Source organism: Hippopotamus amphibius, chromosome 12 (assembly GCF_030028045.1).
Source record: "Hippopotamus amphibius kiboko isolate mHipAmp2 chromosome 12, mHipAmp2.hap2, whole genome shotgun sequence".
Classification (NCBI taxonomy): Eukaryota; Metazoa; Chordata; class Mammalia; order Artiodactyla; family Hippopotamidae; genus Hippopotamus; species Hippopotamus amphibius.
Genome location: NC_080197.1, coordinates 70,423,702 through 70,450,827, shown reverse-complemented (window position 1 = coordinate 70,450,827; position 27,126 = coordinate 70,423,702). Strand labels below are relative to the sequence as shown.

At 43.0% G+C, this 27,126-nt stretch overlaps 1 protein-coding gene across 3 annotated transcripts in view; it reads left to right on the top strand.

Annotated features, from left to right (window-relative positions):
- Nucleotides 1–26,759, top strand: part of BORCS5 (BLOC-1 related complex subunit 5) — a 74,245-nt gene extending 47,486 nt beyond the window's left edge. For all 3 annotated transcript variants that reach the window (XM_057702280.1, XM_057702279.1, XM_057702281.1), the window contains exons 3-4: nt 2,952–3,109; nt 26,076–26,759. In XM_057702280.1, the coding sequence (XP_057558263.1) occupies nt 2,952–3,109; nt 26,076–26,306 (389 nt within the window). In that variant the 3' untranslated portion in view covers nt 26,307–26,759. The remainder of the gene's footprint in view (nt 1–2,951; nt 3,110–26,075) is intronic.
- The last annotated feature ends 367 nt before the right edge of the window (nt 26,760–27,126 follow it).

Here is a 27,126-nt window from a genome sequence, read left to right as displayed (position 1 = left end):
AAGTCTGCATTCCTGGAACTGTGTTCTCTATCAGTAGTAGGGTAGCCCTCAACAATGTTGGTAGGAGGTGTTAGTGGTCTGAAAAATCCCCCATTTCCTAGGTTACAGGCACTCTAGAGAACAGTTTGGCAGTTTCTTTCTTTTTTTTTTTTTAATTTATTTATTTTTTTTTGGGGGGGGTACATCAAGTTCAATCATCTGTTTTTATACACATATCCCCATATTCCCTCCCTCCCTCGACTCCCCCCCCCCACCCTCCCTCGAGTCCCCCCCATCCTCCCAGTCCTCTAAGGCATCTTCCATCCTCGAGTTGAACACCCTTTGTTATATAACAACTTCCCACTGGCTATTTTACAGTTGGTAGTATATATATGTCTGTGCTACTCTCTCGCTTCGTCTCAGTTTCCCCTTCACCCCCCCGCCCCCTCCCAAACCTCGAGTTCTCCAATCCATTCTCTGCATCTGCGTCCTTATTCTTGTCACTGAGTTCATCAGTACCATTGGCAGTTTCTTATAAAACTAAACATGCAGTTGTCATGCACCCCAGCAATTGCACTCTTGGGCATTTATCCCAGAGAAAGGAAAACTCGCGTTTACACAAAAACCTGTATTTCAACTGTTCATAGCAGCTTTGTCATAGCGCCAAACTGGAAACGACCCAAATGTCCTTCAATGGGTGAATGGTTAACCAAAGTCTGGGAGATACATACCATGGACTACTCCTCAGAAATAAAAAGGAACAAACTATTGATACATGCAACAACTTAGATGAGTCTCTAAGGTATTATGTTGGGTAAAAAAAAGTCATTCCCCAAAGGTTACATATTGGATTATTCCATTTTTGAACGTTTTTGAAAAGAGAAAATTTTAGAAATGGTGAACAGATTAGTGGTTGCCTGGGGTTGAGGATGGGAGAGAGGTAGATGTGGTTATAAAAGCAACAGAAGAAATTCTTGTGGTGTTGGAATGGCTCAGTATCTGACTGTGGAAGTTGGTACGTTAGACACGTGAAAAAATTGTACAGAGCTACATACACACACACACACACACACACACACACACACAAGTACAAGTAAAGTGGGGACAGGTGAATCAGATCAATGGATTGTATCCACGTCGGTGTCCTGTGATATTGTATTATAGTTTTGCAAGATGTTACCTTTGGGGGAAACTGGGTAAAGGGATACACAAGATCCTGTACACAGGATCTAAATAAAAATTTCAAATTTAGAAAATAAATCTTTATGTCTGCCAAAGCCAGGCTTGTCAGAAGCGCCTGCGGGGAGGCAGGCTCCAGGGAGCTGCTGGCGCGCTCCTGCGGGAGGCTCGGCGGGGAGCAGGGCGCCGCAGCAGCGCCACAGGAGGCGCTGAGGGCGTTCTCTGGAGCAGCCCCGTCGGGTCGCCCAGCCTCTAGCTTGCTCAGGGGGAAAGGAACGTGGCTTAGGCCCCAGTTGCTCAGAACCAGTTCCTCAGAACCAGTGAGGGGTTGACATGGGCGGGTGGGGGGGCGGGACCGGGGAAGGCTCCCCGAGACGAGCTTTGATGTGGGCGCGTCCGCGCCCACGGTGCCCAGCGCATGCGCCGCTGCTGTGTTGTTGGGACCTGCGCTGTGCCGTTGGCTCGGGTGTGAGGGTACTGCTCTCCGTGGGGGGGCGTCCCCGAGAGCCCCAGGACCCTGCTAGGGATTCTCTGTCAACAATATTTTCACAGTAACGCTTAGACATTGGCTAATTGCTCTCATCCTCTTACAAGTGTACAGCAGAGTCTGTCAGAGGTTACATGATGGAAATAGCATCAGATGAAATACAGAAGCAAGTCTGAGAAGTCAGCGGTTTTCTGTGAAGCCAAGACATTGAAAAGACTTACAGAAATGTAAATGAGTGCCACTCCTCTCACTTTTTTGTTTTGGAAAATAGTTATTTTCTTTAAAATATGTTATTTATGTTAACATGTAATGGGGCTATTATTTTTTTAAATGATTTAATAAACATTCAACACTTTTCTCAGCTTTAATTTTTAACAGATGAATATTGATTTAAACTACATACACAAGTGCTCTTTGGGGGTCCTCAGTAATTTCTGAGAGGATAAACGGGTCCTGACACCAAAAAAGTTTGTGAACCTTCAGGTTGGCAGGAAGCACTTGACCAGAAGTCAAGAGGCTTGAGTTCTAGTCAGGACTTTGCTATGTGACCCTGAGCACATCATTTAGCCTCTTTCACTGTTATTTCGTCTTTTATAAATGCTAATAATTATCCTGTTCTACACACCTTAAAGAAAGGTAAGATAATTCTATGTGAAAGGCTTTGAAAATATAATGTCCTGTTCACATTTAAGGGAATTTAATAGTTACACAACTAAACTGATGTGGAAAGAACATGTAAAGGGTGAGGCTTATGGCGCATTAGTGGACATCCTGTTCACCTTTTAAATGTTTTCATTTTTGCGTCTCCTCCTAACAGTTTCTTTGTATATATATATTTCTGTTTCTCAGACAACCATTTTAATTAGTAAAAGGAATTAAGGAGGTACATCTTCCAGATTTTTCAGTCAAGAAGGGATTTATAGTCTTGACACCTTAAAGTAGTGCCATAAGGTCAGGTGCTCTGTTTGGAGAACCCACTTACTATGTGACTTTAGGAAAGTTATTTAACCTCTCAGTGTCTTGGGTTCCTCACCTATAAAACGGGGCTAATAACAGTTTACTTTCCTGGATGATTATGAGTATGAAAAATAAAGCACAGGAGGCACTTTGCCAAGTGCTTGGCACATAATAAGATGCTCCGTAAATGATAGTTGCTGTGATTGTCATTAGCATGTGACAAAGGATGCAAGATTAAATTTAAGCCTCTTAACCTGTCTTCAGTGAACTTGTTATTAAGCTACTTTATTGACAAGTTTATTAGTAATTTCCATTTCATTTGGTTTTATTCTTTGTTTCTGCTTCGAAGGGCTGCTGAGTGGCCAGACTTCCCCAACAAACACCAAGCTGGAGAAATTGGATTCTCAGCAGGTGCTGCAGCTCTGCCTCCGCTATCAGGATCACCTCCATCAGTGTGCAGAGGCCGTCGCTTTTGATCAGAATGCTTTGGTCAAACGAATCAAAGAGGTAATGTAATGTGAGAAAATATCATGGCTCAGCCATTCTTGGGATTCCCTGTGACTCCTGAGTGCTTTTCTCCTGGGCAGTAGAGCGAGTGATCCCAACTTTCTGGGAGGTAGTCATTTTCTATCTAAATATCTTGACATTCGTCCCCATTGCTTTGGGAAGATTTTCTTTCCTAGCAGTAAAATGTGATGGTGGAAAAGAGTAGCCCATGGAGTAGACTAATCTAGAGTTTAAATCCTGGTTTACCACTTATTTGCTTGGGAAAGTTACTTCACTTCTCTTGGTCTCAGTTTCCTCATCTGAAAGATGGATCTAACAGTAGTAACCTACCCGAAGGGTTGAATGAAGATTAAATTGCTCAGTAAGTGTTAACTGTTGTTAGTACATGTGAAGTCTTGCCATACTGATTTGCTTGGCTAACATTTTGTCTTTGAATTGACTTCAGCTCTTCCCTGCATGTAATTTATATTTTGTTTTCCTATGGGATATCAGTTCTTTGAAAGCAGGAGCCCTGACATCTTCCTCAATTGTATGTTAGCAGGAAAAGCTTAGTGATTCTTAGTGGTTGGATGGAGACCATTATGCCTACTTAACCCACAGGATTTTTGTGAGGAAAGACACAAAATAAGTCCTGTGAAAGTACTAAGTAAATGAAAGAGTGTGGTACAGACATTGAGTAATTATGAATAACAGTAAGGAAGTACTTCTTTTAAGCACTTAAATATATCGTTGACTGGGCCAACACATGGCACAGCTCTGGGAGCACCAAGTATAAGTAAATACGTCTTCCAAAGTTTTCAATCAAGAAGGGATTTCTATTCTGATACCTCGAAAGTCATGTCATATAAAGAAAAGGTCAGGAGCTATACTTTGGAGAAACCACTTATGTGAATGGCACTCCCTGGAGTGTAACAGAATAGTCCTGGTCATTGACTCTGGCAAGAGAAGATGGACATGAGGAAACACACAAGGAAAGGGTAGAGAATCACTGCAAATTAATGATCAGTTTGTGACAGTATGTCTGTTACTAAGTAGTCATTAGTTACACTGATAGATTTAAGTTTGCCAGCACCTCCAGTGTTTTACTATTTACCTTTCATAAAATGTTGTATACATGTATGCCTCTCTCATGGACTAAATACTTTTATATGGAAAGTACTTTTATATTAAGTATGACCTTTTATTTTGGTTGGTATCGATGTGGCCTTTCAGATATTTTACCACATTATGATCTACAGAGCTTAAGTCCTGAACATGACCATGCATTAGAATCACTTGGATTTTTTTGTTCTAACACTCAATTCTCCTCTCCCCTAGTAGGTCTAGAATGTGGTTTGTGAATCATTATTTTAATAAACTTACCAGATGATACTAATGCCATTTTCCATTACCTGGCATTTGGGAGCCACTGGTCTAGAACACTGTTTTCCAAAATAAGTTTTTAAAACTAGTTCCATGTAAAGAAGGTCAGACTTTTTGCATATTTCATCACCACCCTTGGAAAGTCACAATGCATATTATCTTATCAAAAGTTTTTAGGAATCTTACAGTAAAGAACATAAGCACTTTTCAAACTTACTTGATTTCGGAATCCTTATCTTAGGTAACATCTATTAATGTCTTATAGGAGTAGCGTTTTTTAGAGCATTCTTTGGGAAATGCTTTTGTATACGTAAGGCTTTACCATTTTTGACCATGCTAGAAATTAACTGTGATGTTAACTTCCAGAAGATTTTAGAATAAATCAACTTTTTAATATGTCCTGTCTTTGTTTTGAAAGCTCCTCTATACCTGTCATTTCATAGTTTAGGAAAGTGTAATACAGAAAGATTAGGACTAACCCATTTTGAAGGAGCTGGGTAAGGTATTTTGTAGCTGATAGGACCAGACAGAGCTCATTATACCACATATTCAAGACTCCAGAGCAGTGTTTCTTGGCCCTGAATGAGTGTTAGAATCACCTGGGAATTTTTTCCTGCAGTATATATGATGGAAAACTTTATACACACACACTAAAGTAGACAAATACTGTGACCCCTCCTGTCCTCATTGCCCGGCTAGTATAGATATCAACTTGTGAAGACTCCTGTTTTATCCATACCCCCACTCACTCCCTGCCACCTCCCCAGTTGCTCTGTTTTGCCAGAAATCTCAGGCATGTCATTTCACTGATGAATATTTATGCATCTTTAAAGATAAAGGACTCTTTTAAAAAAACTTTTTAGTTTCAATTATTTAGAGAAAAGTCACAAAGATAATTCAGAGTTCCTGTAAACCTCTTACACGGATCCCTCTAAAGTGAGCATCTTACAAAACCTCAGCACAATGACAAAATCAGGTAATTAACATTGGTACAATGCTGCTAACTAAATGGAGACGTTATTTGAATTTCACCAGTTTTTCCACCAATGAAAGACTCCTTTTCAAAAACACAGCCAGAGTGCCATTTTCATAGCTAAAATATTACCTTATTTCATTCAGTATAGCTGAGATGCTTTTAAGAAATTACTGATGTCTATATCTCACTCCAAACCAATTAGATGGAAATCTTTGAAGGGTGGGGGAGGGAGGAAGCTGGGCTTTGGTGTTCACGAACGTGCTCTAGATGATTCTCACGTGTGGCCAGGGTTGAGCAGCAGTGCTGTGGGGCATTCATCTAAAACAATTAAACTGAGTTTAAAATTCTGCTTGAGGAGCCTTGGGATTCCCTTTGAGCCGTCAGTAGTGACCCAGGATTATTGCCAAGCAGAGAACAGCACTCTCGGTATGAGCACTACCTCAGTAGTTCTCTGAGGGCGGAGGAGGTGAGCACTGTTTTAGGGTTTTCACTAAAGGCCTGTCTTCTCTGTTGGTGCAAACTCCTGAAACCTACATATCCATGTGCGTTCAAACCTGAGGGTTGAAATTAGTTACTTCCAAACGAGTAAAGCAGAGGATGTAGTTTTGATCACACACTAACTCTCTGATATTATTCCAGATGTTTCCTGGAAGTTGAGTTGCAAGTGTGAGGAAGTAACATAATGCTATATGTGTTGAAAAGTCAGGGAACTTAATGACTGGGGAGAATGTGTGTTAGTGCAAGTAGAACCCAGATAAACCAGAGACCCAGAAAGCTGCAGCGCCAGTGATCTCTTATGTTTTGATCAAAGGGAAACATAACTGTAACCATTTCTGGCTCAGAGAGAAGAAAATCAAGGAGTTAGCTAAGCTTTCCTGTTGCTAAATGTGGATGATGCTCTTGAGTAAAAAGTTGATGTTTTACAAATTTGTGTGTAAGAGAGGAGTGGAAGCTAGGAGTGGTCTGCCTTCACACCGGAGAGTCTTGTACGCTGACCACTAGTTTCCCCAGTGGCTTCAGGATGACCCTCAGTTAACCAGCCAGCATGGCTGAGCAACTATTGCCAACCAACTTAGTGTAAGGTCCTTTAAGGGTTACATATAGAGAAATGTGACCGGTTCCTGCTCGCTGAGAGCTTAGCCTAGGCGAGGGAACGAAGGTACACAGAACAGGAAGGTGAAAGATGCGGCACCATCAATGGGAAATGCTCAGCTGTGGTTCACAACCGAAGTCCTAGGAGAGTTAAAGATCAGGATATCCTGGAGCCGTTGAGGCTGAAGCCACATCTTAAGGGAAAACTGGGATTTGGGAAATGAATGGAGAGAAAGAGAAGAGCATTGCTGGCTGTGGGAACAGCTGAGAGTCTCAGAAGAAAATTTACTTTGGGGCTTCAGGGGACAGTGGAGAAATGAAATGTGTTAAATGTGTTCCAGGAAATTTCTCCATTAAGAACTGCAGATGTCGGAGCTGGAAGGACCTCAGAGACCTTCTGGTCCAAGACCCTCATTACGCAGCTGCAGAAATCAAAGCCTGTTAGAGAAACTAAGCAATTAATCCATGGTCACAGAGGGAGATAGTGGCTAAAACTATAGAATTACAAGTGGATGAAGATCAAAGGAGGTTTGGGTGTTCTTTTGCAGGTGGTTTATTTGAATATGCTTACAGGTTGAGGGAAGGAGTTGGAACAGAAGAGAAGGAGGATGAAGGATAGAAAGGGAGTTTGGAGAGGGAGGTCTCTGAGGCAGCAAGAGAGCCCTCAGGGAATTTGTTTTGAGAGAACAGGGAGAATCTAGGCAGGTTTTTTAAAAGAGGATGCCTGGCACAGACCAGTCACACTCAAGGAGCCTGTGTATTCTCTCTGAAGGAGAGGGGAGGTCATTTGTCGAGAGTGACTGTTGGGTGGTAGTACAGTTGTGAGCACAAAAGTCATTGAAGGCTCAGCCAAGCTGGGAAAACTTAGACCTTGATTTTGTGGGCAGTTCTGCATGGTGGTTCTGAGTTCAAACTCCTGAGCCTCATTGCCTGAGTTCAAACCCTGGTACTGCCTCTAACTGGCTGTGTGACCTTGAGCAAGTTACTTGATTCTTCTGAGGCTCAGTTGCCTCTTCTGTTACATGGGGATAAGAATACTTGTCCACCTCAGAAAGGTTCTTGTGAGGGTTAAATGAGTTACTCTATGTAAAGTATGGGACCATGTCTGCCATAGAGTAAACACCATGGTGTTAGCACTTGTTATTGTTTTAAATAAAAATAATGACTAACAGAAAAAAGCCTAACCTTATTCCTGTGAATTGGCCTGTGTGGTTTCTTTTTTTTTAATTAATTGATTTATTTATTGGCTGCGTTGGGTCTTTGTCGCTGTGCGCGGGCTTTCTCTAGTTGCGGCGAGTGGGGGCTACTCTTTCGTTGCGGTGCGTGGCCTGCTCATTGCAGTAGCTTCTCTTGTTGTGGAGCACGAACTCTAGGCATGTGGGCTTCAGTAGTTGTGGCTCAAGGGCTCAATAGTTGCAACTCTCAGGCTCAGTAGTTGTGGCACACAGGGTTAGTTGCTTCGCGACATGTGGAATCTTCCCAGATCAGAGATCAAACTCGTGTCCCCTGCACTGGCGGGTGGCTTCTTAACCACTGTGCCACCAGGGAAGTCCCAGTGTGTGAAGATACTTGATACTTGAGCCTAAATATTGGCTCATTTCAAGCTCTACTCTCAACAACCCGTGTATCACAAAGAACTAAATGGAGGCAAGACTGATCATTTTTAGCCCAGTCTGCAAGCCCTGCATGATTTCTTTCATGCCACAGACATGTGCCATCTGGCATTTTGTAGTTAATTTAACTATGTGTTCTGCTCTGTGACAAGCAGACGGGTGCCTGGGGAATGTGGATGTGAAAAACGTGAAACTGGACGCAGCACGTGATGAGTCCTTGGCTTCTGGGTTGTGGATGCCTCACGTCTTATTGTTTCAGTGACTTCTGTGATATCTCAGCATTTCTCGTTAAGAATTCAAGTTGGCAGGCAGACACTTTCAGTTTTAGGTCACATCTTCCATTGAAATCAGGGTTCCTGAAAGATAAAGAAGAAAAGAATGTGCATTCTTCAAATGTGGGGGCTTTCACCAGCGGTGGGCGTTGTGGGGAGGCAGCCAGAGGAAGACGTTGTTGAGACATCTGGACTGGCTCTGGTTGCGGAGTCTTGTTTCTGCCTCACTCTAGTCGCTGTCAGTGGGTAAATGTGCTCACAGTTTAGAACACCTTCTTAGCTAAGATGAAGCCACTAGGTTAATTTTGCTACAGTTGCTATATGCTTGCTTAAAGGCCTTGAAACTAAATCATGGGTGATTCTGGTAGCCTCTGTGTATGTCATCGTTAGGTGTGTTGATAGCATGCTATCTTGGCATTGATCAGTATGAAGCATTGAATGGAGGTTCAGATGGACACAGAAGACTTGCAGTCCTTAGAAAGCCACGTGATTGGGTGGGATTATAAAGACACCCTCAAGTTTCTCTAATTCAGCCCTTTCATGGCACAAGTGAAGAAACCAAGGGTCCCTGAGTTTATTTGGGATTTTTCCAAGGCTTTTATCCTAGTTAATGACTAAGATGATAGAAGGCAGATCTTCCTGATTGTCCATCCACTTTTCTACTTGAACACACTACTTATGTTCCACTTCCATGGAATCTTATCATTGCATTTTTGTTCCTTTTACATGCAGTAGGCTCTCAACTCGTGTTGGAAGGTGTGAGCTCCCGTTCCTGGGCCTACACACAGAGCTGGGCAGGGATTTCTTTCAGTCGACAATACTGTAATGTTTAAGACCCATCTGGAGCCATTTTCCAAGTATTTGACCTGACTTCCTGTACCATGTTTCCTCCCATGGGGCTGGAGGAGAGGCTGACCAAGATTAAATGAGTTTCTCACAGTTTGCACAGAGAATCAGTGTCTACACTGGAGTTAGCCTTCACTCTGAGCCCCTTCAATGAAAAGCTTGGTTCGTGAACCGTTGGCCAGGTGAGGTTGTTACCCTGCCTGCCACCTTGAACCAAATCTCCTTTAAATGACAACATTGTTAGATTCCTGTTGCTGCTTTTAAACGTATCCTGGCATTGGTCACTGCTTGCTCGACTTCAGATTATAAAATGGGTTGGAAGCATTTAAAGCTACACATTTTGAACGAGAGCAATGAGATGGGCTTATTTTTGCCGAAATACCGAGGGCAAGGCATTTCAGGAACATTCTGGGTTTCCTTTCTTTCTTACAAGTTACTCTGGTGTGAATTTAAGGTTGAGCCCTTAGAACACAGAGTTGTCCCCCCTTCTTGTCCTTTGGGCAACCTTTCTTTTCGGTAAGAAATACACCTAGTCCCTTGAGTGGCAGGAAATCCAGATGGGGGATTGGGCTTATTCTGGTTTGTCTGGCTGTAAGGTATGCCTTACAGCACTTCCTCAGGCCTGGCCCCACACTTCCTTTACACCAGCGCCGTCCTGCCAAAAGGCAGAAATCCTGGAGGAGGGCCCAATGGAGCTTATTACTTGCCTGTTGGAAATGTAGGCTTGTGTTTTTTGGCGAGGCATAAGCAAAACCCAATTACTCGACTGCTCTGAGATTTACCTCCATTAAGGTTCTGGGTACTGACGTGAAACGTGTGTGAACAGCAGCCCCGTTTCCCACCCCCACCCCCAGTTCACCTGCCCTAGACATGTCCCTGGACAGCTGGCTCTGCCAGCTGTCCCCAGTGCGGGCCGCAGGTGCCAGGTAAGAGAGCCCCTGTCCCTCTCCCTCCCCCAGCTCCTCTCCAGTCCATGAGGGTGGCAACGTTAGACCCTTTCAGCCGCCTCTCTTATGAGGAAAGCCAGAGGAAGTCCGATCTGTAAGGCAGCAGGTGAGCTGTATGAAGGGCACATGGTTATAGAACTGGAAGTAGGGCCGGGAAGGATATTCCCTGTCCTGTGTTTGTTTCATTGAAGAAAAACAAGGAATTTTAGCACATTTGAATGTTTCTGCAATGCTTAGAACAATGCTTGGCACATAGTAGGCATATAATAAATGCTTATTAAGTGAACAACGTAATATATCCTTCCGTTAATATAGAGCCTTCTTGGCTAGTACAGAGCAAGCCAGGAGACTCTTCCTCAAAATTCTCTCTATACCTAAAATTTATCAAAAATTTTTTGATAACAACCATGGTACCCAAGATTCTTTCCGTTATTAACAGTCTGTTCACTGTCACACTTATCTGGCTCTTCTGAACTAGCGGCTCATTGGCGCTGTCTGTTGTTACTTGGGAGGACACTTAGAGAGCCAGACTCCTTTTAAAAACATCTCTCATTCTTTCAGGTCTCAAGGATTCCCAAAGGATTTCGCTGGGCAGTATCCCTAGAGCTTGAGGCAACAGTTAACTTTTTTCTGCCCGTGTGGACAGACTGTACTTTGGTATCATGAGATTTTAGATGCCGTCCTGGCCTCAGTCCCCCGGGTTCATTCTGCGCATGAGTAGAGAACTTGTCGCTTGTCTAAGGTCGTATGAAACCATTACTAGAGCTGCTCTTTCAGAAAGTTAAGGCGACAGCCAACCTGCAGCCCAGAGCAAATGGGACAATGAATGTGTAGGTCCTCTGTAGGCCTCTAAGGAACTATGTAAATGAAAGGATTCTTTTAGGGAGCACAAGTCATTTCTTTGAAATGCAGCAAGACCAGCAGTGGGGGGATGACACGATGTTATTGTGGAAGCATGAGCATCTGTGGCTCAATTTCAATATAATTTAGTAATGACTTCTTCCTGCATCCTAGTGCACCTCAGCCATTTTCCTTTCATTAAAGTGTAGTTGATGTACACGGTTGTGTTAGTTTCAGATGTATAGCAGAGTGATTCAGATATATAAATATATATATATGTTCTTTTATATATATACATTCTTTTCCAGATTCTGTTCCCATATAGGTTATTGCAGAATGTTGAGTATAGTTCCCTGTGCTATACAGTAGGTCCTTGTGGGTTGTCGGTTTTATATATAGTAGTGTGTGTATGTTCATTGCAAACTCCTAATTTATCCCCCCCCGCCCCCCAACCTATCCCCTTTGGTAACCATAAGTTTGTTTCCTACGTCTGTGAGTCTGTTTCTGATTTTCAAATCAGTTCATTTGTATCAGTTTTTTAGATTCCATATTTAAATGATATCATATATTTGTTTTTCTCTGTCTGACTTACTTCACTTACTATGATAATCTCCAGGTCCATCCGTGTTGCTGCAGATGGCATTATTTCATTCTCTTTTATCAGCCATTTTCTCTTTCACCCTTGCTGAGACGGAGACTCTCCGTCATCGCGTACCTGCCTTTCCGTCTTGTAATCGTCCGCAGAACCCACTCACTTCAGGCGTGTCCCTGCTCCCCACTCCTGCTGCCCCTTCTGTGTGCTCCCTCATGCTGGACCCTGCCCCCATCGCTCCCTGTGCGCCTCCATTCTTGCCTGGATATGCCAACAGCCTGTCCAGAAGCACTGCTGCTCTCCCCTGGTTGCTTCCTCCCCTCGTGCCAGGAAGTGTTCACCGGGTGAATTTGTGTGAGGAAGTTGAGTTATCGCTGCAGCTGTCTGCATGGGTTAGTGACACGGGCCTCTGGACTCCAGGCCAGGCGCTCGCATGTCAGGAGCGGTCACCCGGTACAGTGTTTGGGGGCGTGGACTCCAGCATCACTTGAGACCTACCAGGATTGCGTTAGTCTTAATCTCCATCATCAGCTTCGTCGTCATCTTGTCCTGGGTATCTCTGGTTCTTTCCTCAGGCATAGGATAGAGGATTTTAGCTGTAAAATATTTACCTCCACATCACCCCCAAAGTCTACTCTGAGTCAAAAAAAGGGGTTATATTCATGGCTAGTTTGGGTGCATAGATGAGGGAATTATAGAGCACATAATTAACCCAGTTTTAGATTGTTTAGTAGTCAGCGTTAGTTCAGGTTTTAAAATATTGAATGTGTCGCTTAGGTCAGACAAAGTTACTTTTATCTCTCTTTAATCCTGAACATTGGGAAGGGGAGTCCAGGTTACTGATGTGGCTCCCAGATGTCCTTCACATCCGCCCACTCCAACTTTTACCACAGCTCCTTCAGCTTCTGTCCTAGTGTAGGAGTAAGAGTAGTAATAATAAGACTGCTGTCATTTTTTTACATGTTTACCACGTGCCAGGTCTACAATAGGCATTTTACATACACTATCGTCTACTTCTGACAGATACAGAAACCAAGGTTCAGACCTGAAAGGCAAACTGTTCAAGGTCACACAGTTGTTAAATGGTGGAGTCTGAGACTCACATCCAGATCTGAAACCCATGTGTAAGACTCCAGAGTCCGTGCTTTTTTCTACTGTCCTTTTCCCTTTCTCACTCTCTTTTTTTTTAATTTTTTTCTTTTTAATTTATTTTATTTTTGGCTACATTAGGTCTTCATTGCTACGTGGGCTTTTCTCTAGTTGCAATGAGCCAGGGCTACTCTTTGTTGCTGTGCGTGGGCTTCTCATTGCAGTGGCTTCTCTTTGTGGCAGAGCACGGGCTCTAGGTGTGCGGGCTTCAGTAGTTGTGGCGCATGGGCTCAGTAGTTGTGGCGCATGGGCTCAGTAGTTGTGGCTTACGGGCTCTAGAGCACAGGCTCAATAGTTGTGGCGCATGAGCTTAGTTGCTCTGCGGCATGTGGGATCTTCCCAGCCCAGGGCTCGAACCTGTGTCCCCTGCATCGATAGGCAGATTCTTAACCACTGCGTCACAAGGGAAGCCCTCACAGAGCACTTTTATATTTCAAACACAGGCCTTGTGGGAAGCAGCCGCACTTAAGACAATAAGCCTGATCACCCCACATTTGCATCTTGCAGATACCAGCTCTGCCTATTTGAGGGTAACTTTCCCGCACTCCTAATCGGTCGCTTTTTTGAGGAGGGGGTTTTTACTAGTATCTCGGAGGACTGTGGTAGCAGTGAAGGTGGACAGCGGGACACCGTCAGGGAAGCCAGATGGTTGTCTCATGCTACCTCCTCCCACTCGGGAGGGCTGCAGAGAGAGGGCTTTAATGAGAGAGAAAGCAGAACAGGACTTCTGCCTCAGGGAGGCAGAAGATCTAGAGTGTCTGCGGGCCCTGAACTAGTACCTTTCATAGAGGCCAGGGAAAGTCTCCCAGGGGGAGGGAGGAGTGGGATTTCTGCCCTTGAGCTTTGATTTTTACCCTGATTTCTTTCTCTTCCTGTTTCATTGCCTTTCAGTGTCACTCTGTAGCCCTTTCCGGGGGGGGGGGGGGCGGGTGTCTTGGGATGGGCGTGGGTGAGTGGGTGGGGGTGATCTGTCTGACTTCTTTGTATATTGAGCTTTGGGACCCGCTTAAAGGTTTTGAGATTTCTTTCCTCCCTTCCTGCCTGGACATAACGCCTCCAAGGGTAGGAAGGCACACGGGGAAGTTGGACAAGTCATAAAATAAATAATTATTGGGACAAAGTGATGCAATTCAAATTCCTGAGGTCCTGGTATCTCTTCATTCCCTTGAAGACCCAAATAGAATGTGTTCCTTTACTGAGACATTTAGATACATTGTTTGAACCAAGGAAACAGGGTCACTGCAAAATGTCCAGTATGTGGTAATCGGTGCCATTCAGCCTGTGGTGTAACTAATGAAAACACTGGCAGCAGTCTGCCGATTGTTTGTCCCTTGCGCAACAGGAAATGGCAGACTAATAAGGAGCTGGAGAAGGCTTAGGTAATTCCAGAAGGACACAGAAACTGCACAGGGTTGTGACTGACATCCTCCTAACTGCAGGTCTAGGCCCACCTGAGAGGTTCCTGTTCCTAATGGACATGGAGACAGTGGATTTGACCCTATCATTTGATTTTTTTAAAAAATATTTACTTATTTGGTTGCACCGGGTCTCAGTTGCGGCATGCAGGCTCCCTCGCTGTGGCAGGCAAACTCCCAGCTGTGGCATGCATGTGGGACCCAGTGCCCTGACAAGGGACCGATCCCGGGCCCCCCTGCATTGGGAGCTCGGAGTCCCAACCCCTGGGCCACCAGGGAAATCCCTATCATTTGATTCTGACATCAGTTCACAATAGATTTTTGTCTTCCTTACAGCCAGAAATAGTGTCTTGAGAAACTTTGTTTTATTCACGTACTTATTTTATTGAAGTATAGCAGATTTACAACATTGTGTTAATCTCTGCTGTACAGCAAAGTGACTCAGTTACATACATATATACATTCTTTTTATATTCTTTTCCATTATTGTTTATTTTAGGATATTGAATGTAGTTCCCTGTGCTGTACAGTAAGACCTTGTTGTTTATCCATTCTCTGTATACTGATTTGTATCTGCTAACCTCAAAGTCCCAATCCATCACTCCCCGACCCCCTTGGCAACCGAAGTCGGTTCTCTATGTCTGTGAGTCTGGGACAATTTTGTTTTGGATCACAGTTGTGACACACAGTTACAGTTCGTTTGATGAGGCAGAGCTAGCTGTGGAAAAGCTGACGGTAGTGTGGTATGGTAGCCCTTCAGTCAGCAGCTCTGGAGCCCAGCCCTGGCTCTGGCAGTACCTGCTGTGGGACTGACCCACTCTGGGGTGGCCTCCCTCTGTAAAGTGAGGGGGTGGGATTGGATGATCTCCAAGGACCCCCGCAGCGCTAAAATTCCATGTTCTGAGCCCCCTCGGTGAAGTCAAGGATTGTGAAATGCTTATACAAGTGAAAAATCACAGTACAAAGTGTACGAACAGACTTTGCCAGTGAAAATGTCATTCAAGTTTATCTGCTAACAAATAGTTTATTCCCTTTGGTCTCCTCTTAGTTTTTGTTTTGTGAATGTTCATGTTATGTCTGGCAACTTGTTCTTTTTGTTAGTAAAAAAAGAAATGTTGGTGGTTAAATTAGAAACAAAAGCGTCCTCTCACGCTACTGGAAAACTGGAAAACTTGCCATTTAAATTCATCTGTCAAGAATTTCAAAAAGATCCTGAACACATTGCCCGACATGGTATATATTTAATTGAAATGAATTGATATTTGAATTAATGAGCTCTGTAGAAAAGATAGGCAGAAATTAGGCTAAAAAGCATGGATTTGAATTCTGGCTTCACTGCTAGTATGAGCTGTGTGTCCCTGGATTTGTTTATGATCTCTGATTCCCTGATTCTGCAGCTCTAGTAGGAGAAGGGTATTTTCCCTATAGGCCTGTTGTGAGGAATAAAGATAATGTGTGTGTAGTACATAGTACAGTGCCTGACATTTAACTGATACTCAATGAATAGTAGTTGTAACTGTTATAAATTATTTTATTGCATTAAAATGTCTAGGGAGTTACTAAATATTATATTCTGTGTTCTACCTTCCTAGTCATCCTAATATGATATACATAGATTACTAAAAGAAACAGTCCCGCTAGTATGGATTTCAGTTTTTGTGTTCGGTAGACCATGTAGACTGAGGTTTGCCAGAGAGGGATTTCTCTACTTGTCTGACTCACAGATCAAAGGTGTGATATGAGAATAAATGGCGAGAGTTTACTCTTATAAGCTGTCATTGTAAACTATTGCCTTTAGAAACAGTCACTTCAAAATGTCCAGTATGTGGTAGTTGGTGTCATTTAGCCTGTGGCGTAATTTATGAAAACATCTGCCTGTTGTTTGTCCATTGTGCAAGAGAGAAGCTCCCTGGAGAAGATTCCCACAGAGAGCTGCCAATCCTCTGCAGGGATGGTCATCTGGACGAGGGTCAGAAAACACAGAGTGGACCCGGAAGAGTTTTTGTTGCAGCCTAGCAAGCCCTCACCTTTATAACCTGTCTGAATCCCCACGAGATTGGTGGTGAAAGTGTGGTGGGGATAGAAGACGGAAGGCGGGCTGGAACGTGCCACACTTCGGTTGGTGGCAAGGGGCGGTCCACTTTCTGAAGTGGAGGTAGCTCACCATGTAAGTCAAAGACAAAATCAGGAGGTAGCCAGTGTGTGAAAGCTCCAGCAGCTAAGCCCAGCAGCAGGTCCTTAGAGCGGAAGAAAGATCTCAGGAAGAAGAACACGGCCATTATGGGATCAGTGTAAGAATAAGTAAGGGTGGAAATGACTAAGAACTTGAGTTTAAGGTACCTCTCACCCTTTTATAATGTACAATTCAGCAGCTTTTAGTATATTCACAAAGTTGTGCAGCCAGAATCACGATCTAATTCCAGAACATTTCCATCACCCCAAAAGAAGGGCTGGGTAAATTAGCCATCACTCCTCATGCCATGTTCTCATATCCCTGGCAACCGTTAATCTACTTTCTGTCTCTGTGGATTGTCTCTTCTGGGCATTTCGTATAAATGGAATCATATAAGATGTGGCCTTTTGCGTCTGGCTTTTTCACTTAGCATAATGTTTTCAAGGTTCATCCATGTGCAGCTTATATCAGTATTGCATTCCTTTTCATGGCTGAACAATATTCTTTTGTATGGCTATACCACATTTTGTTTATCCATTTATCAGTTCACAGGCATTTGGGTTGTTACTACTTCATGGCTTTATGACTAATGCTGCTATGAACATTTGCTTACAAGTTTTTGTGTGACCATATTTCAGTTCTCTTGAGTATATATCTAAGAGTGAATTTGCTGGGTCATATGGTAACTCTGTATTTAATTTTTGGAAAAACTAAAGTGTTTTTCCAAGTGCTGCTGCAACATTTACATTCCCACTAGCAGTGCACGAGGGTTCCAGTTTCTCCACATCCTCACCAACACTTGTTATTGCCTAGCTTCTTATTTCAGCCATCCCAGTGAGTGTAAACTGGTAGCTCTTTGTGGTTTAGGTTTTCATTTTCCTGATGACTAAAGATTAAATCCCTTTTCATGTGCCTGCTGGCCATTTTTACATCTTTGGAGAATTTCAAGCTGTATTTGCAGCACCAGATTTTGTCCTTGGGACAGTACTAATTTATATAGTTATGCTGACTACTCTCTAATGAGAATTGTAGTTTCATAACATGTGAAAAGGTGAAGCTTTTTATAAAACATTGAAGCAGTTTCTTTTGAATGTGATCATATAATTTGAGAATTTCTTAGTTTTATTTTAGTACTGTGAAAAACAAATCTCCAAACAAATTTGGCCATTCAATGGAATTTTTTATAATTTAACCTTACATTTTTATAGCTCTGATCTGTTTTTAGATCACTCATATGTGTGTGTGTATATATATATATATATATATATATTTCTCATCACGTTTGTAATCTTCGTAACATAGTTGTAAAATTGGATGCATGGACAGATGGATGGGTATTATTATTCCCATTTTTAAAAAGTAGAAGCTCAGACTCAGTTCGTGATATGTCCAAGGTCACACAACTAGTAGGATTTAAATCTGGACTTCTGTCTTTTTATGGTAGTGAATTATTAGCCATGTCAAGGATTGAGGGGGGAACCTACATTGCTAAAAGCCAGTGATATACCCATCTCCAGAAAGACATTAGAGGTATGGCCACGTCCTCATAGATTGTTATTGACCTGAGAATTCATTATTTGGATAGCTATAAAACAGAATGAATTCTCAGTTTTCCATTTAGCCCCTCTAGCTAGAAAAAAATTACAATAAAAGAGAAAAATTGTGTATCGCTGTGTATTCATCACATTCGGGGGTACAGAAGGATATCTGTCCAAAGAACAGCAGGAGCAGGGTTTGGAATTTGGGAAGAGGGCAGACAGCCCTTGGTTTGCTGGCCCCAGCCCATCGTGGCCTCCACCTCCCAACCCCCATATTCCTAAACTGACCTCCCTGGGAAACCAGAATTTAAACGTAGAATGAGTGCAGAGAAAGTGAACTATTTGAGACCAAATAAAAATTGACCTTGATGCTTATGTTAACATTGAAACTGAACATTTAAAGGGTGGGAAAGATGCGTGACTTTTTAAAATGCAGTCTCAAGTCCTTAAGCAATCATTTTTGTTTTTAACATTTTTTTAAAAAATTACTGAGGGAGAAGAAAAGCAATAGTCTGTTGATCATATAGACTTGAATTTTGTGAAATTCAAATTGTGAAATTGTGAAACACAATTTACCAACTCATTTTCTTTTGATCTATGAAAAAGTTAAAGTTGCTTTTGACCACCTTGAACCTATCTACGTTGTCAGGTTTTAGAATTTAGAAGATGCACGTTTTCTTTCTGAAGCTTTTGCTTTTGTTCATGCATCTTTTTTCTAACTTAGAACTATAGGCCTTTGTTGTTGTATGTCACACTACTTTAACAAGATTACCTTTACTTTGAAAAAGGAGGTTACATCAAGCATTTAGACATCTTCCATAGGACAACTCACCTCTCCCAAAGCAGCATCAAAGCTCATCTATCGGGAAATTTTTAAAAATACTTTTTGAAACAGTGTACTCTTAGAGAAGATATCATTTATTAAAGCTCTTCAGCTTGCTTTCAAAATATTTTTTGAAAGTAAAATACATATACATGCAAGTACATGTGTATATTTTTATTTTACTATGTTGGGCAGTACCCAGAAGTGGTAATAGTAACTCATTCTCATGGCTGAACATAGAAATCAAAAACACAGGGAATTCCCTGGTGGCACAGTGAATAAGACTCCCAGCTCCCAATGCAGGGAGTCCAGGTTTGATCCCTGGTCAGGGAACTGGATCCCACATGCATGCTGCAACTGAGCGTTCACATTGCCACAACTAAGGAGCCCGTGTGCCTCAACTCAGATCCAGCACAACCAAATAAATAAATAAATATTTAAACAAACAAACCACATGGAAGGACTTGTAGGTAAATAATGATTTCAGTTATTACGTAGTGTGAAATGTTTCTGTAAGGGAACTTCGGGGTGAGTAATGTGACTCTCTTGTAAGATTTTCAGTAGCAGAAGTTCAGAACAAAAATAAAACATGTCAGCAAAAAACACAATGGTAGATTGTCCTCTGAGTGATCGCGTAAGCCTTGAAGATAGTGTGACAGGGATGAGGCATAACAGTAGCTCCCTGCCTTTACAACAGAGATACATGTGCCTATTTGAGTATCTTACAATGTCATCATTTTTTCTGCCCTTATTTACTTAATCTTGCTTTTCCATTTTTCATGTAAAAGAGGTTTCTAGACATAGTTTATCTTTCAGTTCACATATATTTTATCATTTATAGAACTCTGTTTTTCCAGGGCTGTTCTAGGTGGTCTGTAACGTTATCTCATTATTCCTCACGTTAATCCTGTAAGTCCAATCATTATCCCCAGTTTAAGTATGAGGAAACTGAAGCTCAAAGGGGTTAAGTAATTGGTTCAAGGTCACAAAGATAATCAGTCATATGCACCAAGATTTTGACCCAGTTCTGTCTGACACTGTTGTCTTCACTTGCAAGCTGTATATAGTTATCTGTAAAGCTGGAATGGTGACTCAGCCTCACAAGAATTCTTTGTTTATTTCATTGCTTCTATCAAAGCCCCCTCCCCATCTGAGAGAAGCCCACCCCTCTCAAAGTGACTCTGAGTCACTCAGCTCCATCTCAGGAATGCCTCCGATGTCTAAACGGGTTATTCGCAGGGTCTAGATGGTCATGTCACACCTGAGGTGAAAGCTCTGGTGAAGCCTTGGGAGGTGAACTCTTGAGAATTTAAGCCAGTGGGTCTGAAAACTGAGTCCTTTTCTGCCACCCCAGCTCAGCCAGAACGGGAGTGTCCGTGAAACAGGTCCCTCCTAAGATGAAGCGTGCAGCCTCGTGGGCATTGGTGTCATGAGTAGCCACTTCTCGTCTGGTAGCAGTAACTATCTAGAGACAGGGATGGCATTCAGGGTAATCTTCGTCATGGACTCGAAGCCTCTGGGGTCCTCAAAGTGATGTGAGAATTGGCCAGAATGTTTTCCCTTCCACAGTGTATCGGGGCTTCCCCAAAGGAATTCTGTGGGGACTATTGTCTGGTTAATATCTAGCTACTCTTTTTCCTGACCTGTAGTCCAACTTACTTAACAGTGCTCATGGGTTCAGTCTTCAGGCAAGTTTTACTCTTTTACCTCTTTGGACCTTTTATCCCAAGAGGGACAGATCCCACTTCAGGCTCATCTCCGGCAGGACTTTTCCCTGGCCTGCCAGTCCATTTCCAGTGGCTCTTCACTGGCCTCCTCTCCCCTCCTTTTCTTTCCTTTTCTAATTCTTTTAGCATCCCACAGCATGTGGAATCTTAGTTCCCCAACCACAGCTCAAACCTGTGCCCCCTGAAGTGGAAGTTCAGAATGTTAACCACTGGACTGCCAGGGAAATCCCTCCCCTCCTTTTCTTTTTAATAAATTCAGTTGATATTCAACTGATCAGTTGGAGGCTCACTTTCCTGGAAGGGATATTAATTCTCCTTTTAAAGATCTTAATAGCAGATTTTCTTTAGAAAGTCAGTGAATGTTTTAATGAGACAGAGGCCCAGGTCAGTTCTCCTGAAAAGATCCCAAATTTGAATTTTTTCTTAATATTGAGTTATAAGAGGTCTTTATATATCCTGGATATGTCTATTATCAGATATATATATAATATAATTTATATATATATATAATTTCTTGTCTCTTAATCTGTGGCTTGCCTTATCATTTTCTTAATTGTATCTTTCAAAGAGAAGTTTTAAATTTTGATGACATTCAACTTAACCATTTTTTGTTTTATGGTTAATGTTTTTTGGGCCTAAGAAATCTTTGTCTACCACAAGGTAGCAAAGATTTTTCTCCTATGTTTCCTTTTAAAAGTTTTATAGTTTTAGCCTCTGTGTTTAGGTGTGTGATCCATTTCATGCTAATTTTTGTGTATGGGGTGAGGTGTAGGGGTTCAGGGTTGTTTTTGTTTTTTTTTTTTTCTCTGTATAGATATCTAGTTGTTTTCCCACAAATTGCTGGAAAACTTTCTTTTCCCCATTGAATTACCATGGAAACTGTATTTTTAAAAAAAACAGAACTCAATTGACTGCATATGTTTAGATCTATAGCTACACTTTGTTCAGTTTCATTAATCTATATATGTCTGTCTCTATGGCAGTACCACACTATCCTGATTACTGTAGCTTTATATTGTCTTGAAACAAGTACTGTAAGTCTTCAAACTTTGTTCTTTTTCAGAATTCTTTTGATCATTCTATTTACTTAGAATCAGCTTATCAAATCCATACCCAAAAAAAGCCACCTAGAATTTTGATTCAGCTTGCAAATGAATCTATACGTTGATTTGGTGAGAATTGATATCTTAATGATATCAGATCTTCCAGTCCATGAACATGGTATACCTCTCCATTTTTTTGAGATCTCCTTTAATTTTTCACAACAGGGCTTTACAATATCAGTGTATAGGTTTTATACATATTTTATGACATTTTCTCTAAGTTTTTTATGTTGATGCAGTTGTAAATTTTGTATTTTTTTATTCCATTGTCTAGTTATTCATTGCAAATATATAGAAATACAATTGATTTTTGTATATTGACCATGTAGCTTATTATTGCAACCCTGCTAAATTCACTTGTTGATTTTATTAGTTTTTGATTCTAAGTTTCCTTAAGCTTTTCTAGGTATACTATCATGCCATGTGCAGATTAAGACCCTTTTATTTATTCGTCTTCAGTTCCTATGCCTTTTATTTCCTTTGGCTGACTTACTGCACTGGCTAGTACAGTGTTGAATAGAAGTGGTGAGAATGGGCATCCTTGCCTTATTCCTGATCTTAGGGAGAAAAGTATATTTCATCACTAAATATGATGTTAGCTGTTAGATTTTCTTTTCTTTTTTTTTTTTTAGCTGTTGGATTTTCATAGATGTACTTTATCAGATTGAGGAAGTTTCCTTCTATTCCTAATTTGCTGAAATTTTTCATAGTTGAATTTGTTGAATGCTTTTTCTACATCTATTGAAATGCTTATATGATTTTTAACCTTCACTATATTGAAATGACAAATTACTTTGATTTTCAAATGCTGAAAAAGCTTACACCCTTGAGATAAACCCCACTTGGTAGTGATATACTATACTTTTTGTATATTGCTGGATTTGATTTGCTAATATTTTGGATCAGTTGCTGGCAGTGGGCTGACCAGGTGGGCAAATTGGTTGCCCCATCCCCATAAGGTATTTGGAATGACTTTGAGCCCCTTCTACAGGTGTCTGATGTCATAGTAAAGCCTGCACTTTATACCCACAAATAATCTCAGTTCCTTTTTCACTTGCGCTTTGAAATGTACTGCCACCAGAGACAGTATCTGAATATGTGGGGCAAGGTTTGAAGTATGAGTTTAAGAGTAAACAGTGAGTTCCTTAGGGCAGGGACTTTATCACATTCATTCTATCAGATTGTGAGATTAAATCCAACTGGTGTTACAGAGACCCGGAATTATGGTGGCTTATACAGAATGGAAACTTTCTTTTTTGACCTTGTTTTTTACTTTTCAAAATAATTTTTATTGGCATCTAGTTGATTTACAATGTGTTAGTTTCTGCTGTACGGCAAGGTGAATCGGTTATACATATGCATATATCCACTCTTTTTTTAGATTCTTTTGCCTTATAGGTCATTACAGAGTATCGAGTAGAGTTCCCTGTGCTGTATAGTCAGAGTGGATATTTGTTGTTCTCTCCTATGCCTGGTACAACTCTCACGAGGAAAAGTCCTCATGGACCCAAACTTCTGGTTCACTGCTCTGCCAACCCTAGGATTGTGACCTTAGTTATTCCCGTGGTCCAAGGGGGCTGCATCTGCATTTCAGCAGCAGCAGAGGGAGGGAAGGGACGAAGGAGAAGAGGAGGAGCGTGCCCCCTACCTTTTATGGAAGATGCCCGGAAGCTCCATGAGACACTTCCTCGTATACGCGCTGCTGAGTAGTACTTACCGTATACGCGCTGCTGACTAGTACTTAGTCATGTGGTCACAGCAAGGCCAGGGTTTTGAGGCAAGAGTCGTGGGGAATAAATAGTCATTCTCTGTCTATTGGAAAATCTAATCGTTTTTTCATTTAAATGGTTTTTCTGGAACTTGCTGAAACAAAGTTATTTGCAACATTCCTCCTTCTGGGCCTCAGTTTCCTGAAATAGTAAAGTCATGTTAACAAAGAGAGTGGAAAAGAAAAGTCATATTAATGTACACAGTAAGCCATGTGGGTATAAATAGTTTTGGTCTCACTGTCTGTATCGCTAAGACCTCACATGGTGCGTGGCACGTGACAGTACTCAGTAAATATCTGTTGACTGTGTGTATTGTAGTCATGCTTCCTCGTTAGAATCTTTGTGCCAGAATAGAAATAGGAAAGGTGAATATGTTCCCAGTTGTCAAAATGGTAAGATTGAGAATTGCACTAGATACTGATGTTGCCTAAAGTCATGTCAGAGATGCTACCCTGGTGTTCATGGGTACCTACGAAGGTAGGGATTAGGGGTCAGGAGCAGAGTTGTCTGAGCAAAGGGCAGGGGCATGAGACGTAGGCATCACCCACTTTATTATGCTTTTTCCAGGTATTAAAGTCTTACTTGCACCAGATTGAGACTTTGCTTGCAGCAATCAGAAAGAATGGGAAAAGATTTAATTAAAAGGCAATAACTTTTCCATCATGTGAATTGATGTTCTTTCATGTCATGCCATGTACCAACTAAAATCTCATGTGCCCCTAGTGGTACACTCTCTCGATTAAGAAATATGGTAAAAGGAAGATGCTGGACTGAAGAGATCTGGGTTCTAGTCTTGGTTCTGTCACTGTGAGACCTTGGAGGTCACTCAGCCCTAAGTTTCCTCTTCTGTGTTTTTTTCCCCCGGGACTGTCATGGAATTGACTCTTGGAAGACATACTCTAAACATGTCTGACCAGCGTGCTTGAATTCAGTGTGCTCACCTAAGCATTAAACATGACGTGGCTTTGGACAGAAGCTCTGGACACGTTAAACATGGCCTCAGGTGGATATGGCAAGTGTGTAAGGAAGTGTATGCCATGGAACTACTTTGCTAAGATGGTTGTAAAAGCTGTCTGATCAGGTGTAAATCAGGGGTGGGGGTGATGGGTTGATTGCCAAGGGCCTTAGACATGATAAGTTAGAGCCTTGAAGGCCATTTCAGAGAAACTCCTCAGGTGTCCGGCTAGTCTGGTAGAGTTGGGGGCCGGGGGCCAGGAATGCCCCCGCCAAGTGAAACTTGATGACCTGAGAAGGTTCTGAATTCTGCAGCAGCCTGTTCCGTGAGCTGTGCTGGTCCACGTGGGGGTTCTAGCTGGCTCCCACATCTTCAAGTGTCTAGAAGGTGGAGTTTTCCTAGGTGCTGGTTGAATTGCCCTCCTGAAAAGCCTGGGGGTGACTGTCAGGAACAGGATAATTTCCTGGCGCACTACTCCAAAGTGCTGAGGGACTGAACAGGCTGAACAGAACCCTCTGAAGGTATAAATTCTTTCCACCATGTTTAGAGTTTCCCATTCAGGTGGATTGTTTTTTCCTCCCTGCACCCCCCTTTCTCCTGCTGTCTTTTTTGTCCCCTCCACATTTCGAAACAAGTGATGGGAGAACCAATGGTAAAAATAAGCACTAAGTTCTTCTAACAACCTCCTCTCCCCCCAGCATCCCTCTCTCCCCACACATATAAAAATAGAATTGGTTACTTGGGGGAGGGGGCACTGGTTTGGGTCCCTTATATGATAGAGTGTTCTGTCTTTATCGCACCATTTTTGGAGGCTGTGCGGTAACATGCATTGAGGGCCAGCACTTTGCCCGATGCCGGGGTTGGGAAGGGCCGTGCTCCTGGGAGAAACAAGAAGGAGGGGTTGAGGTGGCATTTGAGCTTTGGGACAGAAACATGAGTCTCGGGGGTGTGACTGTTTCTTCCCTGGTCAGGGAAGGAAAGGAGGGGACAGAGTAGATGTGGGTCCGCGCAGAGGGGGGGTACTGACATCTGACACGCTGGCAGTTCCCTTCCCCTGTTTTTATCCAGGTGATAGGTTCCAAAGAACCTTTGCCAGGGGAGGAAAAGAGGTCACAAAGGGGAAGCCCAGAGCCTCAAGTTTGTGTGAATGGGGGAAGGGTGCACAAAGCAGTCCTCTTTTTGCCCCGCATGGTGTAGACTTGACTCAGTTGGCATTTGTGGTCCTGGCGGGAGGGCTGCACCCTCCAGGCAGCTCCCTGGATTGACTGCCATCTGCAGCCACCAGGGAGGAGAGAGGACCAAGCTGAGTCCTGAGCACCCGTCATCATCTCATTTCATCCTCACAGGAACCCTGCAAGTCTGCCATCAGTCCCCTAATTTTTGCAGATGAAAAGCCTGAGACAGCATAAGTATTAGCAACCCAAGCGGCAGAGCCGGCGTCAAACCTCGGCCTGCCTGATTTCCAAGCCCAGGATTCTTTCCTGTAGAGAGAAAGAGCTAGAAATCCCAGGGTCTCAACAAGGACTGGATGACTCACACTCCCAGAAGGCAGAGCTGGAGGCCTTCACCTCAGTCTTCCTCTGCAGAGGGCTCTGGGGCAAGCAGCTGGTCAGGCCATGTCCTGGAAGGTTTTTCATCCCCAGCGATTCCACTTCCAGGAAAGCTGGTCGCCCCCCACGTGGCCTGTGGGCTCCGCATCTCGTGCTTCTCCCCCATCCTCGTGCCAGGACTTGTTTTCACTGGATTGACTGTCTCACTTCTCTCCCTCCTGCAGATGGATCTGTCTGTAGAAACCCTCTTTAGCTTCATGCAGGAGCGCCAGAAAAGATACGCTAAGTACGCTGAGCAGATCCAGAAGGTCAACGAGATGTCAGCCATCCTGCGCCGCATCCAGATGGGCATCGACCAGACGGTGCCACTGCTGGAGCGGCTCAACAGCCTGCTGCCTGAGGCCGAGCGCCTGGAGCCCTTCAGCATGAAGCCCGACTGCGAGCTCAGACTGTAGCCGCCTCCCCCCACCGGCTGTGGCAGGGGACCGGCCAGGGCCCCAGGACATTTGGAACCAAAGGCATAGGAGGTGACTGAAGGCCATTGGAGGTGTTGCTGCTCCCTGGGGGGGTGGGGAGGGGCAGACTGGTGCCCTGGAGACCTGCGAGGCCCAGCCCTTCCCTTGATGCACTTTCCCCCGCAAAGCCAACAGACCTGCTCTCAGTGGTCACCGAAGCTGGAATGTTTGAACTATTAGCAATTCTTTACAGAACTCTGCCTTGGGAATTATTTTTATTTTGTTTAGTTTTTTTTTTTTAATTGACAGTGTATATTATCTAGCCTAGTTTGCAGACCGAAAACGTGAAGAGAAGGGGAGAAATATTTTAAGAAGCTCTGTGTCCTTCATGCCTTCCTGAAATCTTTCTCAGTAGGCTGTCTTGTGCGTTGTAAACATAAAGAACTAATTTAATCCAGGTGTGTGTGTTGTGTTTCCATCGCAGCAAGTCTTTATCTGGTCTGGCAAGACACTGGCATTACTCCTATGTCAGCTTCAGGTGTCCCTCCCGTGTCGTCATCGGAAAGCGAAGACTCCCTGTCCACACCGCGGTCGGGTTCATCTCCCACTGACAGCTGGTTTCCTTGATGGAGACATAGTTTAGGTTTCCTCTTATGACATCAGCGCTGGCAGGACTCCAATTTCTGAGGCAGGTCTTAGCCAGCATTTGCTTTACTAGCTTCACAGACTCGTGGAGCAGGGCAGAGAGCACTCACCCAGCAGGCGTCCCTGGAGCCCACTGGATGGGCCAGACATTGTGCTGGGGATACAAAAAGGCCTG